Raw genomic sequence first — 26,543 nt, 5'->3', positions numbered from 1 at the left:
TGCCAAGGTAAAAAAACAAGCGACTTTTCTCTTCATTAAGTTCATGAGCTGCTCACTGTGAACAATTTGTATTTTGGCCGCATGCTGAAAGCTAGGAATGAAACGGATTATTAATGTTGATTAAAATAGTATCAAAATTAAGGGGCATCTGTACATCAATTGAATCTTAACTCCATAACGGTGGCCCAAATAAAAAAATGTCATAGAACATATTATTTTACTTATTTTATATTCATATGAAGGGTTAGTTTATACAACAAGCATCATTACACTTTACCAATTGTTATATTTGAATATTAAATAGTAACCCTTAAATTTGCACTATACATTTTGATTTTTTTAACCAACAGAACATCATTTACTCTTTTTTTGCCAAAACATTTCATTTTTAAAGCAGTTTTCCATACATTGTTTGAATATACTACATTTTCAGTAATATTATTTGCACTTATTACAGGGATCGTTTGTTCATTAGCTGATGAGAAAGATTTTCTTCTAAGATCTGCAATTTGTTTAGCACCAATGAAATTAAACTTAATATTTTTCTCACACTTTTTAGTCCATGTAGCATATTCAAATACTGGCTCGGGTTTTGTGCAGTCTGGATTTTTCTTTTTCAGACTTTTTGGTTCATCCTCTTTTTTCACTTGAGCAGGAATAGATTCTGTGTTGTTTCGCCTCATTTTGGCAATTGTTAGTTTAATTCCTAATGTTGGATCACTTATTGTACTTCTAATTCTTAGTTCCACATTATCTTGATCATCGCAACTCATCGGTGAGTTCTCATCCTCTGAATTATATTCTTCAACACTGTTATTGGTACTTCGTACATCTTCCTCTTTTTCGTGAAATGTTTCCAATAACTCATCCCCAGTCATATGAGATTCAGTAGTTTCAAAAAGATTCACCATTTTATCAACTTTTTGGTGAGAATCTTCAATTAACCAAACAAAACAGGGCAACCTTGCCGCTAATGCATCACCGAAGTACTCATAAATTTCACTGTACCAATTTCCTTTGTAATTCTTGGTATCACCTTTTATATTTTCATTTTTCACTTGGATTGGATCACAAATATTTTGACTATTAAAGTTAGCTTCATTATGTGACCGTATCAGAAGTTCGGCAACCAACTAAAAATGTATCGTGAGGATTCTATTAAGTTTTTAAAATATATAATACATATTAATAGTGAGAATAAAAAACTATCATGGAGTATAAGCACAAACCTCAGAATAAAATAGTTTTTTAATTTTAAAACTCATTTAAAGCTCACTCTATCACTATTGTGCCGGTTTGGTAAAAAAGTACAATTCATCTTAACTAAATTATCTGAGTAGGTTACCTCTATATAAAATCTACTCTCTAGAACAGGGATATCTAATAATAAACTAACATAAAAAGGTCATACCAACAAAACACCATGTACTTTGTGGCTATCTGAAATAAGCTGAGCATTTCCATAACTATAATCCATCAAGGCCCTTTCCAAATGTGGCCAGTAGTGAGATATATGACTGAATAGGAAGGTTTTGGCTTCCTGCAAATTGAAAAAAAAAAACATCAATTACTAGATTCAGGAAGCATCTTAACTTTCCTTTGTATTCTTATTAAAGGCAATAGTTTATATTTGTTGCTCTTCCAGTGGTGTAGGCAAAAATTTCAGTGGGGTAAGAGTCGAGTGCATTTACAACGAGGTGTTGAAAAGTTAATCAAAATTTAGTACATTTGATGCTACAAGACTGGTTCAAGGGAGGTTTCAACACTTAATCTCCAGCCTTGTCTTTTGGCTTTTAAATCAGCTCCTTAAAATATTAAATATTTGGTACATGTTAATTGTATCATTCACCTTTCACTTAAAGGAATGTACATTACAGAATTTGTCTTTAGTTTATATATAATGAAGATTCATGCCATGAAACTAATTTTTATTCTATTACCTTTTATATAAATTGTTAGTCTTAAAAAATGTACTATTTTTCTGCAAATGGCTTTTATACTAATCACATCTTTGTTTTGAAATCTTAACCTTTTCAAAACGCAACTGATGGGACGCTCCTATATATTCAACTGTCTATAACTCAACAGATAAATATCGAGGGCTAACCATATCCTAAAAATAGATATATCAAACAGAGTACAACGTACCTTTAGTAATGATAAATATGTAATCTGTTACATAGTAACTTTAGTATAGTCAACTACGCATATACACTGATTACAGAGAAATATTAAGTTATTTCTAGTGGCTCTAATGCAACTGAAAAGGTTAATTAGTAAAAGCAGGAGGAACCATAAACCTGCATTTGCCATGTAAATATTCAACCCCACAATAATTTAAAAGGTGATGTATAATATATAAATTAACTTATTGAAAAATAAAATGGCCATACGTTAACTCCTAAAGCCAAAATAGCAACGGCGGCTCCATAATGAGTGCTGAATGGTTTGGATAGATCACAAAAGGCATCCCTCAAGGTTTCCAAAGTTTGAAATTTTAAGTTGTTAACACCATTTGACCATTGACTTGAAAACAAAATCGAAAAATCAGAAAATTATAAGTGGCGTTGCTTTGGTTAGGACTAATTTGGAGAAGCATTTTCATTATTGGGGATGTAAACCTTAAATGCTTCAAAATTTGTATGGTACTTTTTATTATCCTCTTAAGCAGTCCTATTTTTCATACTGTGACAAATTTGTCACTTACACCACTGTAGGAAATTATTAATACATTACTTTTTCCTTTGTACTCAAAATTTAAACTTAAATTGTATCACATAATGACTAATACAGTATTGGTTAAATCAGGGTTGGAAAGAAAAAGCTTTCAAAATTTGGTTAAACCAGGAGAAGTATTCCACTTGATACATCATTCCACTGCACTTCAAGGATTCTATTTAAACGCGGCAGATGGTGATAATCCTGCACCAGACCAGCATTCGCCACCCATCGTCTGCTGTCAGCAAACTTAAAGATCTTTTAAATAACGCATCTTGGCTGTGATGACGTTTAACATTGCCAATAAAATTATGAAAGGTAAAAATAACTTATTTTCTTTAGTAAGTTAAAACAAATTGGTAAATTTAACATATAATATCTTTTAAATAGGAAAGCATGTGAATGAAAAATGACGGGAAATAATTGCGTTGTTTGATAAACACTGCTTAAATTAATATTACAAATTTCAACAAACTTACACCTGATCGTCAAAATACAATTTAGAGGCATACTACATAAAATCATAAGTAAATATTTCAAACATCTAAAGTAAATAATTCAAGATTTAAAATGTGAATACGTAACGTACAGCCAGGATTGAAAATGCAGCTGAGACAATTATTTTAATTGTGAGATAAATATATACATATTTTTTAAAACTTATCCTACTAGAACAATTGTGAGAGAGATAAATCTTAAATTTATTAAATTAAAATACAAACAATGAAAAACGGCCCAGATAACTTTAAACATAGGCATTCATACCTTACTGATAATAATTGTGTTTCTGTTACTGTGTAATTACATTAGTCTGTTTTCTTATAAATTGTATTTTAATTAAAAAAAATAATAAACTTAAAAACGTACACTTAATTTATTTCTTATGTTTTGGAATTGGCTTGAGCTTCAGCACGACCATTTTCTGTTCTTTAAAAGTTACATCCGTTTAATATTTATTGTTTAACTGAATTAGTTAAACAATCTTTAATGTAAAAATTACATTACCTTGTCAATTTAATTTATAAGGAAAAACAGTAAATCAATATTTAATTGTTACCTCCAGCTGAGTCTATAGACGCCATTTTATTTTTAAAGCTCAAAAGCCACCAGTTCTACTTTTTGTTAAAAGAAGCGTCATAATACTAAGACCCAAAGAAAAGCACCCACGGTTTTAGAACTGTCGTAGAATGATGTATCATCAAAATAGCATGGGTTCAATGAGAAATGGAATACTTCTCCCCCAAAAGGGTTTATTATGAACTTCTGGTTATAATTAATAATAAACTTCAGTAAACGTCAATTCCAAACTTGAAATTAATGACTATAACACCAATTTTATTTTGGAGCTTTTCAGCCTTGTTTCTGAAATGCCACATGGAAAACTAAAAATATTTATTTGCTTTTTGGGTTTGTTCTTTCTGTGTGGATATCTCAATGGAATTACATTAAATTGCTATTTCATAATGTTTTATTACCATAGGATGACAGAAAGTAGTTGAGCTGCAGAATCACGAAGGGTCCAGTGATCATTTATGGGATTTATTGAAGCTGCCAGAGGCTCAAGAATGCAATAAAGCACAGATTGTATCAATAAAATCAACTTCAAAAAGAAAATAGAATAATTTCCATTATTTTGAGAGAATTTAGAAAGGAAATCCATACTTTGAAATTCAATGAAACTTTAAACTAAGCACCTAAAATTTGGTTCTAACAATATTACTTTACATAACAATTTTAAACTTTTTCACATTTTGATATAGATCTGTAGATGGGTGACATTTTACATTTAACTTACAAAAAGGTATAGGGCCATTCCATACAATTTCTGTAACTTTGATGTCTTGGTTTCTTAGACAAATCTGGTGGTGTGCAAAATTTTAAGAAAAAAAATAGTTCACCCATAGTGATATAACTAATTCCAAAATAATACGGAATGAAATGATAGCTCCCAACTGAATAATAATTTAAAGAAAGCACGATGCTCTAAGTGAAAAACGTTTTAATTGAGATAATTTTATTTTACAAAAACTAAGAATGTTCAGGAATTTTAGCATCCAATTCTTGCAATTTAATAAATCACTAGCTATAAAAACTATTGAAAGATGATGGGTTACATAAATAATGAAATGATTACATTCCTCTCTTCTTTATCTACAAAGATGTAATAAACCCATTTCTTGAGGTATAACCCTTACCAAAAAATAAGTTGGATTTCAGTTTGTATACACATTATTAGTTGATATTGAGTTGGTATTAAGTAGGCTCAAGTTGTCAGCATATTTCAAGTTACTATTAAAGGGGTAATAAGTTGTTATTCAGTTGGTAGGAAAATACTGCTTTTGCTAAGTTTATAATTAGTTGGTTTTTAGTAGTCAGGAAATTACATAATATTTTTCAGTTGGTTTTTAGATGTTTCCCTAGTAGGATTTAAGTTGCTTTTAAGTAGTTAAATGTAAATGTTGATTCTGGTTTAGTTGGAAATAAGTTGATTAATAAAGAGGATTTAAGTTATTTTTAAGTAGGCATTTGTCCCAAATACAAACTGAAAACCAAGTTGAAATACAAGTTGTCCTAAGTGGTTTTTAGCCAACTTATTTTTTGGTAAGGGAATTCCCTCAAGAAAAACACAATGGGGTCAAAGTCAAATTTAGTATGATCATAAAGTCTAAGAAATACTATTGATCTTTTGAGAATTGGGAATCTGGTTTCTAGAGTAAAAAAAACCCTAGGAACAAAATTCTATAAAATGTTCGCAGGGGTAGGTTGAATAAGGTTGCTGGCTCGCATGGCATGAAGGACTTGCCACCACCCTCCTACGCATTGTAACCTGGCCACCTAAAATAATGACTTTAAAAGTCGCTTGATTATTATTATTATTATTATTATTATTATTATTATTATTAGGAGTGAAAATCTGTTTTTGAACTACCAGGCCTCTAGCTCGGTAAATTCTGGGTTCCTTCATTACGAAATACCTCTCCCATTTCCAAGACCTCTAAGAGTCCTCCTGCAATCAATATTTTTTAAGGGAATTTCTAGAGAAATCCTCGAAAACTTTTCTTGATCTAGCACATGAAAATGGGTTTCAAACGGTTTTGCAGAAGCACGTCTGTAAGTATTTTGTAACTTTACTAGCTGTTAGTTTTAAAGTTTCCTTTTTTTCAAAACTATTTATATATAAATTTACTGTCAAAAAAATAGCGCATACGTATGGTTGAGTTCCAAGGTATAGAGACTGATTTTGAAAAAGGCAATGCACTGTCTGCAAAAGTTTCGTGAGTTGAGTTAAATCATGACTCATTTTCTTAACCTACAATAAATGTTAGTGTTAAATTGTTATAAAGAAGAAAGCCTTAACACAACTGTAAACTTAGGAAGCTATAGATCCTTGATATATGTAAGAGTTAACTTTTATCATACATGAATAAAAAGTTCTTATTTATAAATCTTTACAGTAGTTTTACCTTCAAAAATGCGTAAATAATAAAAAAAAAAGTTATTATTTATGGTAAAGCGTTTCACTTCACTTTCCTTATTTTTAGCTTTTCAACATTTATTTAAAAGTTGCAAATAATTTTTGATAGATGACACTACAGGGTGCTGTGTTGCCTTTTACCTTTCCATATCATGATTGGGTATTATATGCTTGGGGTAATGCACTGATGGAAATAGGGCAAAAAAAACCCAAAAAGCTCAGTGAGTTTGAGGAGCAAGGACCTTGATTTACAGATAAATTTTGTAATATATTCCCCCAACACTTGCATAACACATGTGTTAAGAGTAAGCACAGGCTGGTACAAAGAGCAATGAAGCAACCGATATTTCCAGTTTTATATCTTAAACCCTGATTAAATGATTTACCAAGAAGTAAATCCAAGGCATGCAGGTTTATTAGGAAGATTCCAGTGACTATAATAACTAAACTGCACTTACACCGACTGATACAAAGTTCACCAAATATGGTAAAAGAGGTGCAATTTTACTGTTTGTTTGAAGATCTTCAAATGCTATCTGTAAATTAGAACAGTACAAGTTATTTTAATAAAAAAAATATTGTACTACAAATAATAAAATTTTATAATTTATTTTAACCACGAAAATATTTCAGTTATTTCAAAATTGGATTTTTTCTTTTGTTAATTTATTTCGGTATAGCTGATTTTGTTGATTTGTACGTTAATAGAATGTACGAATCAACAAAATAAGCTATAACGAAAAAAAATTCAATTTTGAAATAGCTCATTTGCTCTTATTTAAGTGGAAATTATTTTTGGTGGTAACCAATGTTGTCTTAATTTATTTAACCACCTCAACATTCTGATAAAAACCTATTAACTAATTTTGTTTACCTCTTACCCCAAATTAAATTATTAAAACTGTGTTATACGAGAGTTTAACTATCAATTTTAGTAAAAATGTATAAATTAGGTAGGTCAAGCTTAAAAACTATATTTATATTTTTGATTGAGTTCCTCAATTTTACCTTAAGGAGTTCTTCATCACTTCCTAGAATTATTTTGGTAATCTGATCATAATACGCCATGAGAACATCTGATACAGCTGTAACAACAGGCAAAATCTTTTTCTTGGACGCTAAAGCCAAACACTGTATTTACTAACAGGAGTATTACAGGACAATTACAAAAAAAATTGCTTAATCAAGTAGGTACATTGAATTTAAAAATAACCATAACATTCTATTGCTTTATAACTTAATGCCAACATTTGGTACTTCAATCAGTACTTGTGCTTAAAAATACTTTACACGTATTGGATGAGCCAGGTCCACTATGTGGAGAGATACCTTCCACTGCCAACCACTGAACTAAAAGATTCAAATTAAAACAAATTAACAATTGCACACATTTACTGATAATTTACTGACAAGGAGAGTACCCGAGGTGTTTTTGCCGATTTTGTTCTAAGTCGGGCGTAATGTAGACCTATATGAAATATGAAATTTCCCAAAAGGAGACGTTGCACTACCCATTCGATTTGCTATGGCAACCGAAAATGTTTTTGATCACTTAAAACAATAAAATCTCCATTTAAAAAAGCATGGGATTTTACGAAAATTTTGAAAAATTTTGAAAATCACGAAATGTGTAATTTGGACCACATTTAGGCAAATTTCATCAAGTTTGAGTAAATTGAATCATTGTTTGGGTAAATTGAATCATTTTTAGGGTAAAATAAGGAAAAAATCTTATTTTGGTTGTAAGTGGTCAAAAACATTTTTGGTTGCCATGGCAAATTGAATGGGTATTGCAACGTCTCCTTTTGGGTAATTTCATATCTCATATAGGTCTACATTACGGCCGACTTTGAACTAAATCGGCAATAAACACCTCGGGTACTCTCCTTGTGAGTTTTCCTTATATTTGAGTGTTTTAATGTACTAATGATAAAATTCATGGTAATAATGATTTTGGGGTAAAGTTAATTTTAGCATCGAAGCTAGTTTCAGTTTCCGGATAAAACACGTTAAGTTTCATAAAGATAAAACGAAGTTTAATTATGATTAAATATCTAAAATATAATTGAGTGCTGGCTTTTGATATGCGCCATCTCTACGGTTCTTGTATGATTATCGTGTAAATTAAAATAATACAATATAACCGTACACAAATATAGTTAACATTAACCATTAATATAAAGTAACATAATGTAATATGTTTAACAGTGTGGGAGGCAGGCTAAGCCCAGCCCAGCACTTCGACCAGAGGACCATTGTGCTACCCCTAACCTAAAACATAATATACCACAAAAGAATTTAAAACAAATAAATCAATTGAACTCTGTTGACCAAATCGCTGCCTACTTTAATCAAGGCCCGTGCGCGCTCATTGGGAAGGGGGAGACTTTAGAGAAACACGGCATCTTGTTTTTTTCGCTACTCTGCCGTAAGATGGCTCTCTTCCCTGCCCCAATTTGAATTAGGTAAGGCGGGAAAAGGTGTAAGCTTCAATATAAATTTGTAGGGACCACCCATATTAGTATATGACGGCACAGTAGCTGACTCTAAAAATAGTATACATAGGGTTCCCTTGAGTAGAAAGGGGTTAATCAAGAGAGACTACTCCTTGTAGCTAGACATGCCCGTTGCCAGAAACGAAGAACAGTGAGCAAAAAGGTGGAGGTATGAACAAACAAAGTATTGTTTAAATAATTATATTGGCGCCTTCCCCCAAAATTAAATATAAAACGTGTAATCTCTCTGCAAGTTTCAGCATTTGAAAGGAGAGTTTATTACAAATTATTGTATTGACTATTGAAAGATTTGAGTCCTGTTCTTATTAAACATATTATTATGAGGAAACATAAAAACACCACATAATAAAAAGTATTTAAAGCAATTTAAAAGAAAGCCATTTTAATCTTTAATGGTTGACATCTCACACTTTTAAAACCTTTCTGGATAAAGGTTTATAGTTTAATTTTTTTGATTTCATAGACATCTGAAGTATTGCGAGCATGATTTATGCTTAGGTCGAGATGATTCGCCGTCATTATGGTTGAATGTGGTGTGCTTCAATAGGGTCAGTTTAAGTAAACCAATGAGTTACCAGGCTGATTTCATTCTTTTAGGGGGAAGAAGCTTATACTTTGGGTATTAGGGGGATTGGGAGCTATGCTAAAAATGGTCTCAACATAGTCATTCTGCCTAACTGAACTATATTCTTGCATTCACTATAAAATAGGTTTCTTATTTGATGTACAGCGTGCAAATACACACAAACCTCTCATCATTGAAATATTAATAAAGGCACTCCCAAAATATCACTTTTATATCTAAAACTTGACTTGTTAAAACAAGCGAAAGATATTAAAAAAATAGGAAGATGGGAAATTCACGGACAATTGCCTTGGACAATTCTGTAATCTCTTTTACTATAAATTACTAATGGAGTAAACGTTTAAAATTTTACTCAAAATTAAATAATAAAAACTGATAGCACTATACTAAGAAATATAACTTGGAGAGTTGATTTTTTTATTTGATTAATATACAGAAACCAAAGTAGCTTACTTCTAATTATGCCACAAGATTTAAATACCTTTAACAGAAGGATCATCAGGTAACAAAATGGAAGATGTTGTGACAACAGAGGGAAAACCAATTTCAGTATTATCAAGGGCAAACACATCATACTCTTTCATGTAAGCCATTTTCATAGGCTCAGGGTCAGAATATCCATACATAGGCTATAATGAAAATTTGATTTTTTTTTTCAGATAAAGTGAGGATTTCTAAAACAATTACTTTTAATCTCCAATATATAGTGAAAGCTAGTGTAAGCTTAAGGGGCCACAGAATCGTTGAGTTTTCGGTATAGGGCTATGTAAGGCATGAGACGGAAAGGGAGGAGCTACCACAAAATCAACCCTGAATTTTTAAAGTGATTCTGTGAACTTTGAAAAGGCAGGCTTAGGATGCAATTAACTTAAAATTGAACGATAGCTCATCTAACAGCATGGTTTTTTCTAGTTATTATGGAAAATGTATTCCGGTTAGTAGTTGTTATTATTATTTGCTGTTAAGTATCATGAATGTAATTTAAATTAAAGATTATTGTACTTAAGAGTATACTTCCAGAATGAGTTTCTAAGCTCTGCAGCTATTCAGTTTTGATTTTCTGGGATTTTAATTAAAATAATTTCAGTAAAATAAAGCTGGTACTTTCAAATACATACAATAAAAGTCTAGGTTAATTTTGATCATTGAATAACTAACGCCTTTCAGTTGGGCAATGACACATCTGACACCAAAACATCCTAGACACCTATCCGACACCAAAACATAATAGACATATATTACTAATTCAGAACATGTGGCACTGAAAATTCTTAGCCCGATCTTTCTCTCTTATATGTGAAATTATTACCGCTGGTTGGGAAAAATTGCAAAGGAAACTCTACAACAAACAGTTTTTAAGATATAAAACAAAAAGTGGCGGTCAATTACTATTCATGTTTCCGACATTTTTTTGAACATAGAAAAATATGTCAACTAATTATTATATTCAAACACTAATTAGAATTATACCAACCATTATATTACTCCACTTGCAGGATAAGTTAACATCATCACTGTTAAGCTTCCTTCTTTTTGAGTGCCTCATCATGTGAGCTGCATTCTAAGTAAAATAAATCAAACCTTGACATTTAAAGCTCTGATGTCTAAAAAGCAAAATTTGACTATCATATGTGAAAATCCCCCCCCCCCCTAAACAATATTGATGAAATTTTTCCAGGATGCTTTATATATCAAATAATAGTTCATGCAAAGTTTTAGATCTGACAAAAATTTTTCCAAGAGATACAGTACCGAGTAGTTTTCCCATTTTCCTTATATTTTCAATGGGAAAATGGGAACAATCACACATCCAGTGATATATCATAAACGACCTTAAAGATTTTGACTAAATTACAAACACTGCCTCCAAATATCATGAGCAAAATCCTTAAGCAGTTTTATATTAAGAAAATTAGCGGTTTTAGATATACATAATTAAATCCACTGTCAATGGCAATTACGTTTATTCTCTATGGAATGATGGGAAAATTATTCAAATCTGTATCTCTTGAAAAATATTTTGTCAGATCTAAAACAAGTTGCTAATGAGCTACTCAACCTCTTCGTTTCTAACTGTAGTAGTTTCTATGGCATTGAGATACATGTATTAAATGTTCTCGCTTTGCGCCATGTGGCCAATGATGTAAAAACTTTTGGCCCCTTGGATTCCTAAAGGCATATTTAATGGGAGGATATCGAACAAAATCACAACATACCCTTATTTAAGACTAATGCAAAAAATGTTTTTTATTACCTAATGATAAACAAGGTCTTGTAAGTATAATTCCCCTACTACATGATTTTTAATAATTCAAAAATTGAAATGTGCATTATATGGGACGATTCAAAACTCTTACACGATTTCAGGGGTACGTGAAGGTTGTAAGTTCGTAGGAAATACGCAAAGAACATTGCAAAGTAATAAGTAAATTTTATTCTTTTTTGAAGCAAATTTTTAAAGAATTGTAAAATGTTATTTTTTACTATTACATTTCGGTGTTAAAGTACTTTTTTTTACCAAACTCGCAGCCTCCTCATATCCCTGAAATCAGTTTTTCTATCTAGTGGTTTTATTCGTGTGAAGGTGGCATACTTACAGGGGCTTAAGGCAAACACGACTGCAGTTGAACCTCGACAACACCCCAAAATGTTTATACTGAGTTTTGAATCGCCCTATATAGGCTTATTTTAAGACTCCTCAATATGCTTTTCTGGGTGAAGTGCACTACAGCGGCCTCATTGAATTTTATATTAATTTTCGTTGCGCCTGATAGACCTTGTCACGTAGATGCCGATGGTATTTTTTATTTTGGCCGCAAATGATTATTTAATTGTTTAACTTAATTTTTTTAATTTTAAAAATTTCTCATTTTCAAAGAAATTTTATATTAATTTTGGTTGCGCCTGATAGACCTTGTCACGTAGATGCCGAGGGTAATTTTTATTTTGGCCGCAAATGATTTTTTAATTTTTTAATGTAATTTTAAATTTATAATTTTTGGGCATTTTCACGTGTTTCGTTGTATTTATTTCCGTTGTGTGTTCGCCGACACTACAGTTTCGGTGTCCTAATGAATTCCACGTGATATTCCCTTTTTTTAAAAAATCAATTACAGTTTTTGTTCATTTTCTCGGTGTTTTGTATTTTTGGGCCACAAAGTGATATTCCCGTACTTTATCAAATCCATTAACAGTTTTTGTTCCATTTTCTAGGTGTTTTCTATTTTAGGGTCACTTTTTTTCTGGTTGAGATTAAAAGTATACTTGATGCGTAAGGCTTGGTACTGTCCTCTAGGTCGCGTTATAGATGGCCCATCACTTTTTTTAGTATGGGGTTGGGGAGGCTTGAGCGAAGTGAGTGCGCGGCGCCGTCAGGCGCCAATACGGGGAATCTCAAAGTGCGTCAGGCGCCAATACAGGGAGTTTAGTAACGTCTTTTAAGTGTTTTGGAAGTAATTATTACAGCAGGCTCACCGTCAATGCGCGGAATGGGGCTGGGGCGTGTCAAAAAAGTGGTGTCGACGGATACACGACGAAAATATTTTTTCGAAAAACGTTACTTAACTCCTAAAATGACGCCTTTTTTAAAAGTTAAGTCGATTAAAAAATTATCATTTGCGGCCACAAAAAAATTGGTTTAGTAATCTACGCATCAAGTGCTACATTCTCCGCCACAAAAAAATACAAAAACACGGTAATTCCCTAAAATTTCTAAATTTTTAAAATTAAGTTAATTAATTTAATTATCATTTGCGGCCCAAAAAAATTTTTATTAATCTACGCGTCAAGTGCTACATTCTCCACCAAAAAAAAACCGAAATTACATGAGGCCGCTGTAGTGCAATTATGCCACTTTTCTCACCTAATTAAAACAAGGTCTCATAAGAATAATTTTAAATAGTTCGTGTAAATAGGATGTAATTGAAACTGGCAGGGGTAAAAGAAGGAACAAAAAGGTTATAGTCTCCTCCGATGAAGAAACCAGCACCTCTGAATATAGTGACAATGGAGAGTTTTGTGGTAGGTATTGATTTAGTTACTAATTAAGACTTGGCGATTAAAAGTTCATTTTAATTTAAAGGAGAAAAAACCAAGAAAAAGACAAAAAGTGTGAGAAGAAAGAATAATGAAAAAAGTAAACCAGATTCAGATAGTATGTTCATTGAAATAGCTTTGTGTATTTCAAAAATTTTCTTTAATTATACAGAGGAAGCTTCCAAACAAATAGAAATAGAGTTACCCGAACCACTTATTTTTAAAAACCAGAGTGTAAGTTTTGTCTTATTTGGTTAATGTGGTTGCTTAGTAAATCATTTGGTCTCTTGCAGCTTCCACTAAGAAATACTCCCAGCCTAAAAAAGCCGTGATTGAAGAAAGCTCTTGTTAGTATAATCAATTATTTAAATTTAGTAGTTTTGGTAATTTTTTTGAATGATTTCCCTTAGATGCGAATCTGGTTCCACCAGTTTTCTCATCAATGTATCCGTTAGGGTGGTTCAAAAAAATGCACATATCGAAATGTTTTGGTGCACATGGATTTTCTTGTTCATTTTGATGAGAACATGACCCACGAAAAATTTTAACTAAATTCATTAATATTTAGGACTGCCTCAACGAGGTAAAGTTTTACCACTATGAACTAACCCATTTATAAATATAGTGTAACTAACCCTATGCATTAAAATACTGAATAAAGTAAAATCAAACCACTTTTGCATAGTAAAAATTAAAAGAACATTTTATTTAAAATGCTGGTCACGACTAGTTTCGCTTACCGTTCGGTAGCATCATCAGGTGTGTGAGTGAAAGCGAAACTCGGTTACAATTTCCACAAAGTGGCTAAAAAATTATTTGGGCCTTCGTCACGATTAAAGATTAAGTTTGTTTTTTTGTGGTCTAAAATTTCCAACGATTCCCTGAGATTAAGTTTTATATAGTTATCAATTTTACATATTATTTTGCTTTCATTAAACATAATGGAGTGGCTGGGGTTATTTTTTATATGTTCGGCGAGGGCGGAAGAATAGGTTTTATTATTTTTTACATCGTTTTTATGTTCGTTTAATCTAAATTTAAAGTTGCGTTTTGTTTGGCCAATATATATGCCTTTACATGAACAAGGAATTTTATAAATACCATAGTTTTCGGAAATTGGGATTTTATCTTTTTTGGGGGCCAACGTGTTAATTATTTTATTACATGGTTTGAAAACGCAACTTTAAATTTAGATTAAACGAACATAAAAACGATGTAAAAAATAATAAAACCTATTCTTCCGCCCTCGCCGAACATATAAAAAATAACCCCAGCCACTCCATTATGTTTAATGAAAGCAAAATAATATGTAAAATTGATAACTATATAAAACTTAATCTCAGGGAATCGTTGGAAATTTTAGACCACAAAAAAACAAACTTAATCTTTAATCGTGACGAAGGTCCAAATAATGTTTTAGCCACTTTGTGGAAATTGTAACCGAGTTTCGCTTTCACTCACACACCTGATGATGCTACCGAACGGTAAGCGAAACTAGTCGTGACCAGCATTTTAAATAAAATGTTCTTTTAATTTTTACTATGCAAAAGTGGTTTGATTTTACTTTATTCAGAACCCATTTATAAGCAAAAATTAGTTATGTCACTCAAATACTTTACTTGAACGAAAAATTTTAATATTTATTACTTATTTAAGTTTTTACAAGTTTTATTATAAAAATAAGTACTGGTACACTATATAATATTTGCCAGAAAGCCCCACTAAACCAAGTCATAACTGCTGAAAATCACAAGTTAGGACCTGGTTTTGTGGGGATTTCTGCCAATTATTTTATTGTGTAGCGGTACTTATTGCTATAATAAACCTGGGAAAACTAGTTATCTCGAGGCTAAGGCTTTTAGACCAATCAGTTTAACTTCATTTCTCCTAAAAGTCTTCGAGAAATTAGTTGATAGATATATTAGAGAGGAGGTTCTTAGTGTCACACCCCTCTCTGATGTTCAGTATGCCTATCAAAAGGGCAAATCTACTGAGACTACCCTCCATGGCATAATTAACTGCCTCAAACGTGCAATTCAGTTCAAAGAAATAGCGTTCGCTGTTTTTCTGGACATCGAGGGGTTTTTTGATAAAGTCTCTAAGGCTGTCATTCTTAAGGCTGCGAAACGTTTTGGTATCAATGACACATTGTGTCTTTGGATACCTCGGTGTTATACTCGATAGTAAACTAACATGGAAGCCTCATCTTGATCTCAGTATCAGGAACGCAAAAATGTTATTCTGGAGAGTAAGGGGTACCATAAGCAAGTCTTGGGGTCTTAGCCCAAAGGTTGTGTATTGGATCAATACCATGATATTCAGGCCTATGCTGACATGTGTAGCAGTGGTTTGGTGGCCGAGGGTAGTGGTTAAGTCAGTTCAGTTTGAACTACGCACTGTGCAAAGGCTGGCCTGTGTCAGCATTACAGAAGCTATGAGAACTGGTCCAAGCGTTTATTTGGAGGTGCTCCTGAATATTCTACCGCTTCATCTTTATATAGAGGAAGTTGCAATTATGAGTGCGCATTGGTTACTTTGGTGGAGGTCACTGCCAGCTTAATAGACATTTGCATCCGATTGGTATCAGTGAGAGTCCTATGTGCAGGGCATGCCTCGCAGAGGAGGAAACTTCCTCTCATGTCCTTTGTGTCTGTGATTTTTATGCGGCTCAAAGGTTTGAGCATCTTGGTATGCACAGGCTGGAAATGAGCGATCTTTCCAACATTCCGGCGAAGCAAATCTTTCGCTTCGTTTCAGAGACTGGGCTTTTCCATGTTTTAAAGGCTGGGGCTGCACAGTGGACCTCTGGTCGAAGTGCTAGGTTGGGTCTAACCCAACCACCCCAACTCTCACTAATAATAACTAATCTGGTGTTAAGTGGACAGAGCAAACTCAAATTTGCCAGTGGATTAAAATCTTTTAATCTCCCTAATGCTTTAATCCAACCATCCCTCATCTCAGGAGTTTTGGGAAATGAATGAAAAGAGATGTTTGAGCCTTGGCAATAGTCAAAGCAGCACATACTACACTGTTTGCCATTTCCTAGATAGCAACGTAAACGTTTATAGAAAACCAAATTCCAAATCCTATAAGAGAACATCGTAAGCCTTGGTCTTATATTAGAAAACATGATGAAAACAAGTGCTTACTTGTTTGAAATCAGGTTTGTAAATAAATTACGGATAGATCCAATTACTATAAAAATTGGTGTTGTAAAAATGACGTTGAAAACGTGAATATAATTGCTTTGTGATTATTTCATACAACCAAAATAATTTAAAAAAAAATTGCGAATCGTGGAGGCTCAGAGCATGCATGGCTGATCTCGCTTGCAATTGGCTATTCGATAAAATCTAGGAGAACCCTTTCATTGGATGCTTATACAAACCGGGACTACAAAAAATTTTTGTCTTCTGAACCTTACGTAACGACTGTATTCGTCAGTTTTTAATTTTTAAAAATTGAATTTAAATTGTTTTGAGGAAAGAAGAATGATTTAAGGCTTATTTTTAAACGCTAATTGGATTAAATGTAGATTATTTTTCGATTTCAGTATTTCTTAACCCCACCGCAGATAGAAAATGGCATGCACAGAAACAAGGTTTTAATTACTAAAAGTATGTGGCATACTCATACTAAGTTCACTGTTTTTCCAAGAATTTCATATAAGAATCTATTTTCTATTTATTCAAAGCTTAATTCCTGTTTGAAGCACAGGGGGTGCAGAAAATTTTAATTGTTTACATCTTTGAAAGTGGCACTTAGCAAAGAAAGAAACTGTTCATAGCAGGTCCACCGAGGTACAGCATACTTTAGGTGTAATACCTGATTGGCCGGATGAATTTCCTTTGAGCTATACCCTGCACCTATAATCTAACTGAATAGGGTAGTTTTATTGAAGTAATTTAAAAAAAAATAATATATGTACATATGAATAATTTTAAGGTCCAGATGCCATAGCTGTCAACCATTTTTATAATTCATTGCAGCTATTCAGAAATTTGTACCCTTTGTAAATTATAATTTGTAATAATATTCCCACAAGTTTGAACCAGTTTACTTCTTAACTAAAAACTTGTCCATGTCTAAAATGTTCCATGAGTCTAAGAGTACAAAAACTGTTCCAAGACTTAAAAATGGGCAATGTTAACCATTTTTGTTAACATAGTGCTCCAACTTTTGTAACTAATGGTGGTGGAAAATTTTTTTCTAGTTAATAACTAAGAAAAAAGAATATACAAATATTCTGAAATACTATCCAAGGAGATTATATTATTCTACACCTTTACTTATTAACTTAAAGTAACTCACTTGAATAGTCTCTCTGAGTCGATAATTCACATCCTCAGCTAATAAGCCCGCTACTTGATCCGAAATATCATAGAATCCATTAGAATCTGCTAACACAGAAATTGACTCCCTTGTCAACTGTGCGTATTTCTTTTCCTCAAACTTTCTTTCTTCGCTTGCCATAGTTACATGAATGCTGGCTAAAACCAAAATTAAATTAAATTATAAAATACAGGTTGATAACCTACAAGCAATGATTTTAAAATAAAAAGTACAGTGTCCAACCAATTCAGCAAAGTCACTTCAAAGTCATGAAGTTTTTCAAGCGGCAGTATTTATAGGGGACGCTATTTCTATATTATTTACTTATTCTCCTACATCTACACATAAGATCACGAAGCCTAAATAGACTGGTATTTTTCTGTTAGGATGCAATTATGAAATAACTTACAACAAAATGGTAAAAGTTACATAGGGCAGAAATAGGAATCAAAATAATAATTAAGTAAATAGTGGTTATTCGGATGTGTTAGTCGTAGAAAGTCACCAGCTTTCCTTCAGTAAAATAACAGTATGAACGCTAACCTAATTCTTGTCTTGCACACTATACACAAATTTGAATGGATTGGAGTTATGCGAGATAAAAAAAATAACCTAGCTGGCCCTTCTCTGTACCTCGGAGCATCATGATGCAAATCATAACAATTGGGCTAAGAATAATTCAACCTAAAATCTGGTGCCCTAATAAGATTGAAAGCATGAACCTAAAATTTATAACATCCATCTAGCCTTGAGAGGTTACAAAGTGGAATATAATTTACAGTAAATTATTGCATGCTTCAATACCTTGAGGAGAAAAAAAACCAAAACCTTAAAAGAACTAAAACAAATTGCAAACCAAATGTGTTGCTGCATAATTTAAAGGGCAATGCAAGCATGGATTAATTAACTAAAGGATGTTTCACTCCCTATCACCTCAACGTAAAGGATGCGTTAGCTCTGTGTTATTTTTTCTTCATTTCTATTCATTTTAAGACTCCCCCGCTAGTTAGGGGCACCGGATATGAGTTTGTAGTGCCATCTATTATATTTTATATTACTTTGCGCGTTTTTGAAATTCGTCTGCTCTTTATATTTAAAAGTAACTGTAACGGTTTTACCAGCTCCTTCAACCATGGAGATTTAATCCCTGCTTCAACGAAATTTCATTTTAAATATATTTAAGAAGTTACTTATTAAAATTACAAATGATACTTTGGTTCTGGGGTAAGTGACAAAGAAGTTTTTCAATTCATTATTCATAGTTAATACATGCTTTATGTTATAGAATTATAGAGACTGATCCTGAAACATGGTGAAAAAGTACTGCATTTATAAAGGCTGCAAAAGTGATTCACGCTATGCTCATAAAGAATATATGCATAATGTTCATTTCGTAGCATTTCCAAATTTTCAGAAGGGATGATTACCTAATTGGACGTGTTAATCCAGCCACTTATTTATGTTCGAAGCACTTTGTTGGTGGGAATGGGCCTATGGAGCTTTTTCCAGATCCGATACATAATCAAACAGTAAGCTAATAGGCATGTAGGCAGCATTCTGTTTCTATGTTAAATATGTAAATGTTATTTTCTCAGGAATATGTGTCAATTTTAAAACCACAATTCAAATATCTCCCGTTAACTGACATTTCGAATAATATTCAGTCACAAGATACCAATGGAAATAATAGTTTGATAGAAATGGACATGGTAGTGTATAATATGTTCAAACTATTTTGTTAGAAATATATTTTTACAATATTTTAACCTAGGACTATACAAATGATAATTCAACGGCACTGGAGTCTTCTATTCGGGATCCCAATGAATTTACAACCCTACAAGCAATTCAGGAATCACCATCTATTACTTCAGAGAGAGCTCTGGAAATGCAAATTCATTTAGACTGTCCAAATGAAAATTCCATTCTAGAGTTTCAAGCGCATGATCAGAATTCCATAGAAATTCCAAATAATTTAGAGACAGCACAACAACTTCTGGAATCCATGTCTAAAAATCCAGAAATGCCATTGGAATGCCCCCACAAGAATTCAGCAGTACCGGAGTCTGAAAAAATAGTACCATCCATATTTAACGATTCTGAAAATGCCCCAGAATTGCTGACACATTTGAATATAATGAACATTTTCCAAAAATTCCCATGTCCTTTGGGGTGGTCTGTGACTATGCATGCAGATGCATTCAAAGTTCGTATATTAGAAGAAGAAACAGGTCAAGTACTTTTAGGCGTGTATGTTGGTAATGATTTTCAAGCAGAGTACAGAGTCAGTGGGCAAATTTTAAAAGACCCTAACTTTCTGTTGAAATTTCCAAAGTTAATCAAATCTCACTGATGCTGTAAAAATGTTGTTGCAAATGAATGTTTGTACTGGAAATAGAGAAGCAGAATGTGAATTTTTTTAAACGCAGCCCAAAACCATCAATCTTTCCAAGCTCCATATCAGGAGTTCATTCTAGCAGATGCACCCTTTTTATTCAAGATAAAAGCAAGAAAAGATGTTTATACTGTTTAAAATTAAGAGCCAATCTGAGAGTTACTGTACGAAGACAGAAGCGTAAAATTAACACAAGCCTTACTCCATTTAAAAAATTAACAAAAAAAGATCTTGTCGATCGCTTGAGAGAAGCAAAGAGTAATGAGTATAAATTAATCGCTAAAGTTAGAAGACTTAAAAGGAAATGCGAAAGGGTGATAAGAAAAAAAGGAAACATTTTGGAAGATGATAATCAGCATAATATTTTCTTAAATATATTAGAAAAAAATTTAGGTGAAACCGGTCCCGATATCACTCAATTTAGGAGTAGTGATCTGGAAGCAAAGAAAATAGGAGAATCACGTAATAAAACAAATCTAGATTTTGGGCAACTGTTTTTAAGAACCCAACTAAAAATGTTAAAAATCAAAAATGGGCACAAAAGGCGTTGCCACCCATTGGTTATCCAATGGTGCTTGTTTATGTACGAGAAGTCACCAGCCTTGTACAATGTGCTAGAGGAATCTGGAGTCATGCAACTACATTCAAGATCAACATTAAGGAGACATGCGTCAAACATTGGTGAGAAACCTGGTTTCAACCCAGAAGTATTCCGAAAAATGCAGGATGACCAGGAACTTTAAGAAGTTGTATAAGTTAACAGATGACCATTTTTCATTAAGGAATCGTATGAAAGTGAAATATGCAACGCAAGTTTTATCGCAAAGTGTTGCTAATGCGTTAAAAACTGGAGCTGTTGGAAATTTCCCAGAAATGGTGCGGTTTATCAAAATATTCAATAAGTGGTTTGATTTAATGAATGTTGGAAACTGTTTGGAAAGCTATCACAAAAGAAATCCTAATCTACAACCATTTAGACTCAAAAATTATTGTCGCTTTAAGGTTATTCTATTCAAACTAATATCAAAAAAGGCTAGGTATTGATTTTTACATTATTACTTTCAGTGGCTTGAAGAAGAATTTATGGCGTATCTAGACGAGTGGGAAAATTACACTTTATCCAAACCAATTAAGCTAACAGAGCGAAAAAAAATTATGCTCAGCCAAGAAACGCTATCTGGGCTGCGTCAAACTAGTGAGTTATTTTTATTTATTTTTTGGTTGAATGAGATTGAATTTTAAAAGATTTTATTTTCACTTAGCCAAGTGTATTTTGGAATTTGTACAATTTTTGATAGATAGAGGAGCAAAGTTTGTGTTGACTACCCATTTTAACAAGGATCCTCTCGAGCAACTATTGTTCAAAACCCAGCTTAAGTCAGTACGCTAGGAATAGTATGAAACTCAAGAGGTTAGATGAGGGTAAAATAAAATTAAAAATTACAGGTGGAAACACAACTTCAAATTAATTTTAAACTTAGATTTTAATTAAATTTGTACTTTTTAGCATCACAGAAAAGCATTTTGCATCATATCATTAATTTGTATTGCCTTATGATTTCTCCCTTAATTTGTAGTTTCTTTTATTCTTCAGAATTTTTTTTCGTGGCCATTTGCTTAACTCTTTCATTCATTTTGAAGGTATTCTTTAATTTGTTGGTGTGGCCTTTTCCCATAGTATTGAAATACTTTCTCAAAAATATATTCATGACAGCATTTGAAGATTCCAAATTTACTCCAGCATTCAAACATATTTGTTTCCATTTATTCTGCAGGTAAGCATCTGCAGAAATTGCTTCAGTCGCTCTTATTTTTTTGTTTTTTTACGTATACCAAACCATAGTAAATTCCAACGTGCCTCTGTATTAGAAGGAAAAGTTCCATTGCATTTGTTATTGGGTATTTTAACGCACCTCTATCTTGTAATTGAGTCCATTTGCTATACACATCAGGAACATTTGCTGGATTTCTTTCGCAAAGAACGCTTCCCAATTTATTGTAGTCAGCGTTCTTATGGTTAAGCAATTTGTTCAAAATATACCCAATGACATAGTATAAATTGTCATGGTCTTCGACAGTTGACTCAATGTTTCTATTCCCCATAATTTCTTCAGTGTAGTTGCTTCCGCAGTTGAAAAGTTCTGGTAGTAGGTAATTAATACCCAAAACAATTTCAGCTTTCGATAATGCTTCATTCTTAAATATAAGAAAATTATTAAAACAGTCATTACATTTATGTATCAAGCTATGAATATCTTGCTCTACAAAATGGTCCTTCTATTATGTCGATTAGCTCGCCCTTCAGTCGTAGTAAGTTAAGTATACATTCTCTATTTCTGCCTATTGACTGTTATCGTCCCTAGCTAATCCTATCAAAAGGTTAGACGGGCTATTTCCATTACATATTCATGGCTAGATACATTCATGATATTAGACATACTTTGGTAAGTTCGAAAAAAATTTCAAATTTCAATGAAGTTATTGTTTTCTTGAAGCTTGTGTACATTTTATCTGGAATCGTTTCTGTGAACAAGAACTTTAACTGGCCCTTCAAATCTTCATAGCTTTCACCATTCGCTTTTAAACTGGAAGCCCATTTTATACATTCAATAGTTTTCTCATCACAGGGAAAGCCCAGAAGTTTCCCTACAAGAGTAGTTCCGTTGGTCCATGTGGCTTCAAACATATTTTGATACTTTTCTAATAAAAGTCAACAAAAAATAAGTTAATTAAATTTTTAGGTCATCGCAAGATACACTACTTGCCTTCACTGACTATCCCCTTAACGCTTCCCAATGGATATTTACATTATTTCTTTTTTAATTTAATAGTCTTGCAAATATTCCTGTGAATTGCACATCATTAATTACTGGTTATTAACGCAGCACAATATTTTGAATGGATACTCACAGATCTGAATCAGATTGTAATTCGAATGCTGGCTTGCGAACATTATGGAATGCTGGGGGTTTTGGAATTGCAAAAAATTGATCTATATCACTCCCCCCACTGTTTTCATCTGAAACAGCTTGTTGGGCACTAGGAATCAATCCAAGATTGTTACCCTCATCTTCGTCTAATCAAAATAAAGCAATGTTAAAGAAATATTCTAAGTTTAAATAAACACTTAAGCCTTGGCCAAATATTGAATCATTCAATGAATAAAACACTCACCTGAAAAAGACAACTGAGTAGAATTAAAATGGGAAACACTTTGTTCGTCAATACCCAACGTTTCATAGGTTAGAGCCGAAAAATTCATATTAACTAATTTTATTATTTTTATCACAGCTCTGAGCTTGGAAGCCCCGTGGATCAACCACACCGGTTTATTTTCCCCTGCGTAGAATTAAAAAAAAAATCCCGGTTTGCAGTAAGACGCCACTAGGTAGCGTGAGGTCATTGCATTTTAGAGTTTTTTCGCTAGTGAAACATCCTTTAGTTAATAAATCCATGATGCAAGTCATGATGCAAATAGGAATCATACCTTATATATAAAACTGTACCTGCACATGCACTCATAACCAGTGTATACCCACTCTACATCTCTCAGTCCCTCCTAACAATTCCACTTCTCCTTTAGAGACCCATGTCCAGTTTTTATCTATTAGATATGATCCATTGATACCCTTGCATCAGGAGTTGAGTTGCATTGCCTTTTAAGAAGACAATAATATATTTGGATTTTCTAACGCTAAACATAGGGTGACCCAGGGCCGGCGTGATGCGGGTGCAAAGGCTGCGGTCGCACCCAGCCCCGCGCTAGCTAGAATTTAAGGGGCCCCGCAAATTTCCTTTTATATTAGAAAATAAATGATTTTGACAAAAAATTTTTTCCTATTCAAATAAATTGTGGGATCATTTGACCTATTTTATTATACATCTGAAATTTCTAAGAAACCATTAAAAGAAGCGGGTGACTATTTTGTAATAAACCGGCGCTGGTTTCTTGGTATTTTACACTTTCAAGCATTTAACGGGAAATTCCTGGAAAATCCAGTTACAGATAAGGTAACAAAAATGCAGGTGTCCAATGTCCATTTCCAATATCCAATATATGGGAAGAAAGTATACGAGCGGCGCAGAAAAGAAAGCATGAATAAATTGCCGATAAAGAGAAGGATGCGCCTTCAATATTTTTCGAAAAAAGGAATTGTACTGGCACACTTATTAGCAACGAAAACTGTAGGGTTTCCGAAGAATTAAGAGAGAACTTCGTTCAGTCATGAGGTGTCGAAGAAGATAAAATTGTCTGCGCGATTGAATCATCGTTCGAACGCGTAACTTTGTCACCAATCAATAATAATAATAATAATCAGCTAGGCTAATACCCTTAGGCCAAAGTCATCAAGCGACTTTTAAAGCCATTTATCCAGGTGGCCAGGTTAGAGCTGTTAGATTTCAAATTCCGGCCTTTTTAAAAGCCCTAAGCGAGATTTCAGAAAGAGCTCCAGGTGTGAAAATTAGGAGCAAGGCTCAGGGTTTATTTCAATAACTAACGTCTTTTGACTTCATTTGATTATTAGGTACGAAATGCTGACCAAAGTTAATATAGTCAGCAAAACCAAAAAGTGACAATGGACGTAGCGACTAAACATTTTAGCAGAATTTTTTTTTTTTTTCAAAATTATCGTTGAATTGGATATTCAACCATTTTTAGGGAAGTTAGGACACGAAAAAAAAGAAAATTTTTAGTTATGAAACAGTTTACAATGGTGAGGTTCAATTTAAAACGAATTATTTTTTTAAATTAGTTGATAACGCGTTATCCGCCATGGAAAGTAGATTTAAACTGTGCAGAGAGCACAAAGATGTATTTGGCTTCTTATATGGTGGGGGTGCAATAAAAAACATTTCGGAAGATCTACAAAATTCTTGTAAAAATCTTGAAACAACGTTAATTGACGATGTAGACGGAGAAGAATTATTGGAAGAGTTTCAGTTGTTTAAAGATGTTATTCCTGTAACAGTCTTGACAGCCATTGATACTTTAAATTATATAACTAAAAATAACACGGTTGTACCCTAATATTGTAATAGCTTTGAAAATTTTGTTGACCACTCCAGTTTCAGTAGCCTCAGCAGAAAGATCTTTTTCAAAATTGAAATTAATTAAAAACTATCTAAGATCAACTATAAGCCAAGAGAGACTGTCATCACTAGTCTTATTGTCAATCGAAAATAAAGTGGCAAAATCATTAGTTTGATGGCGTAATAAAAGATTTTTCTGCCAAAAGGTCTAGATGTCAATTTTAAAGGGTAAAGGTAACAAGTAACTGTTACAACTGTAAATGAACTATGAAAAATAAAATTAATGTCTTCCAATGTTAGAAACTTAAAATAGTGCAATATTTGATCAATAAAACGGGGGGGGGGGTAAAACGGGGTGTGTAAAAGTGAGGGTAAAGCTATAGGGGTTATGAAATCCGAAAGTCGAGAGCCCCGCAAGTATATTTCGATCCCGGCCCCGCAAAACACCAAGCCGGCCCTCGGGTGACTATGGGTGACATCATTAATGTGATATAACCATTAACCATAGAGGAACATTCCCCAGTAATGGTGTCCACTAGTAAAGCTACAGTTAAGACATTATTAAAAAAACGGCGTAGTTACGAAAACTATATTATAAAAGTTAAATAATTACAATCAAAATACTAGTAATTTAATATTAATACTTTATTTCAAATGTTTTAACAAACCTCTAGAGCCAAAATCTATAGATGCGCCCTCTTTTGGTCTTCATGAAAACTTGATGTTAAAAGCAGACGATATTAGGCGATGATCTTTAGACTACTTCACTGTCTTGAGCGCCACATATGTACAAAGAAAACTATAAAAACGATGCAGTACTTCGCCTCGATGGTTTGTTAGTTTCTCGCAGTGCTTCCACTTGTAGGGAATTTCTCCCTTTGTAGGGAATTTTCGACTTTAAAAATTCGAAAAGGGATTTTTATTTGCAAAAAATGGAAAAAAAAGGGAATTTTCCATTTTTCTGGAAAACAATGTTAGTTAACACTATTATGAGTAGAATAAAGTTCATTGAAAATTAGGTATGAAAAGAAAAAATGAAAGTGCTGTTGGCTATTCATGTGATGAACAGATGTTAAAGATGTTATGTAATGTTAAATCTAATGCAAGCGCTTCTGTTGCACAATCTAGAGTAAATGAGACCTTCATTACTCAGGATGGTACAATTGAATCAAATGCCAATTTATGGATATTACTAATATGTACCACATATGATATTACTAAAAAACATTTAGTAAAAAAAATGTTCCTATTTCTCCCTATTTTGCCAATTCCGGTCTTTAATAATAAAATAACTTTATTTGAAAATATTACTTGACTTAAATATTAGTTGAAAATATTATATTTAACTCATATTCCATATTATGTTAGAAATCAATAGGGAAATTTTGAGGGAATTTACCTAATATAGAAAAAGGGAATTTCAAATTTCCCAGAGTGGAAGCACTGGTTTCTGGT

At 32.8% G+C, this 26,543-nt stretch overlaps 1 protein-coding gene and 1 long non-coding RNA gene across 4 annotated transcripts; both read right to left on the bottom strand.

Moving 5' to 3' along the window:
- LOC149946479 (TAF6-like RNA polymerase II p300/CBP-associated factor-associated factor 65 kDa subunit 6L) lies at positions 1-25,866 on the bottom strand. Of its 3 annotated transcripts, XM_090171823.1 has the most exons (13): positions 23,593-23,761; positions 18,206-18,295; positions 17,642-17,820; positions 10,770-10,856; positions 9,777-9,924; positions 7,484-7,543; positions 7,202-7,311; positions 6,652-6,729; positions 5,927-6,028; positions 4,194-4,318; positions 2,394-2,526; positions 1,412-1,540; positions 1-1,133 (listed from the first exon to the last, which is right to left on the bottom strand). In XM_090171823.1, the coding sequence occupies exons 3-13, from the start codon at positions 17,801-17,803 to the stop codon at positions 297-299; spliced, it is 1,971 nt and encodes a 656-aa protein (XP_090027949.1). In that variant the 5' UTR covers positions 17,804-17,820; positions 18,206-18,295; positions 23,593-23,761; the 3' UTR covers positions 1-296. The 3 variants fall into 3 exon arrangements, with proteins under 3 accessions (XP_090027949.1, XP_090027947.1, XP_090027948.1); XM_090171821.1 differs by lacking the exons at positions 18,206-18,295; positions 23,593-23,761 and adding an exon at positions 25,757-25,866; XM_090171822.1 differs by lacking the exon at positions 18,206-18,295 and having other exon boundaries at positions 23,545-23,761.
- Positions 22,825-23,455, bottom strand: LOC149946480 (uncharacterized). Its single transcript, XR_016480294.1, has 3 exons — positions 23,232-23,455; positions 22,968-23,133; positions 22,825-22,902 (listed from the first exon to the last, which is right to left on the bottom strand). It is a non-coding gene; the product is annotated as an uncharacterized LOC149946480 (long non-coding RNA).
- Positions 25,867-26,543: the final 677 nt, after the last annotated feature.

Source organism: Leiobunum rupestre, chromosome 4 (genome assembly GCF_980474605.1).
Source record: "Leiobunum rupestre chromosome 4, qqLeiRupe1.1.hap1, whole genome shotgun sequence".
In the NCBI taxonomy this organism is placed as follows: Eukaryota; Metazoa; Arthropoda; class Arachnida; order Opiliones; family Sclerosomatidae; genus Leiobunum; species Leiobunum rupestre.
Note: the sequence above shows the minus strand (reverse complement) of the source record. Positions and strands in the feature narration are given on the sequence as shown.

Bases quoted from the DNA above. Each gene is read 5' to 3' on its own strand.
- LOC149946479 (XM_090171821.1), bottom strand. From the start codon at position 17,803: ATGGCAAGCGAAGAAAGAAAGTTTGAGGAAAAGAAATACGCACAGTTG. The intron at 7,544-9,776 runs GTATTTAAATCT...TGAATCTTTTAG, and splicing joins TGATGATCCTTCTGTTAAAG to TTCAGTGGTTGGCAGTGGAA. The intron at 7,312-7,483 runs GTAAAGTATTTT...GTTTGGCTTTAG, and splicing joins ACCTGGCTCATCCAATACGT to CGTCCAAGAAAAAGATTTTG.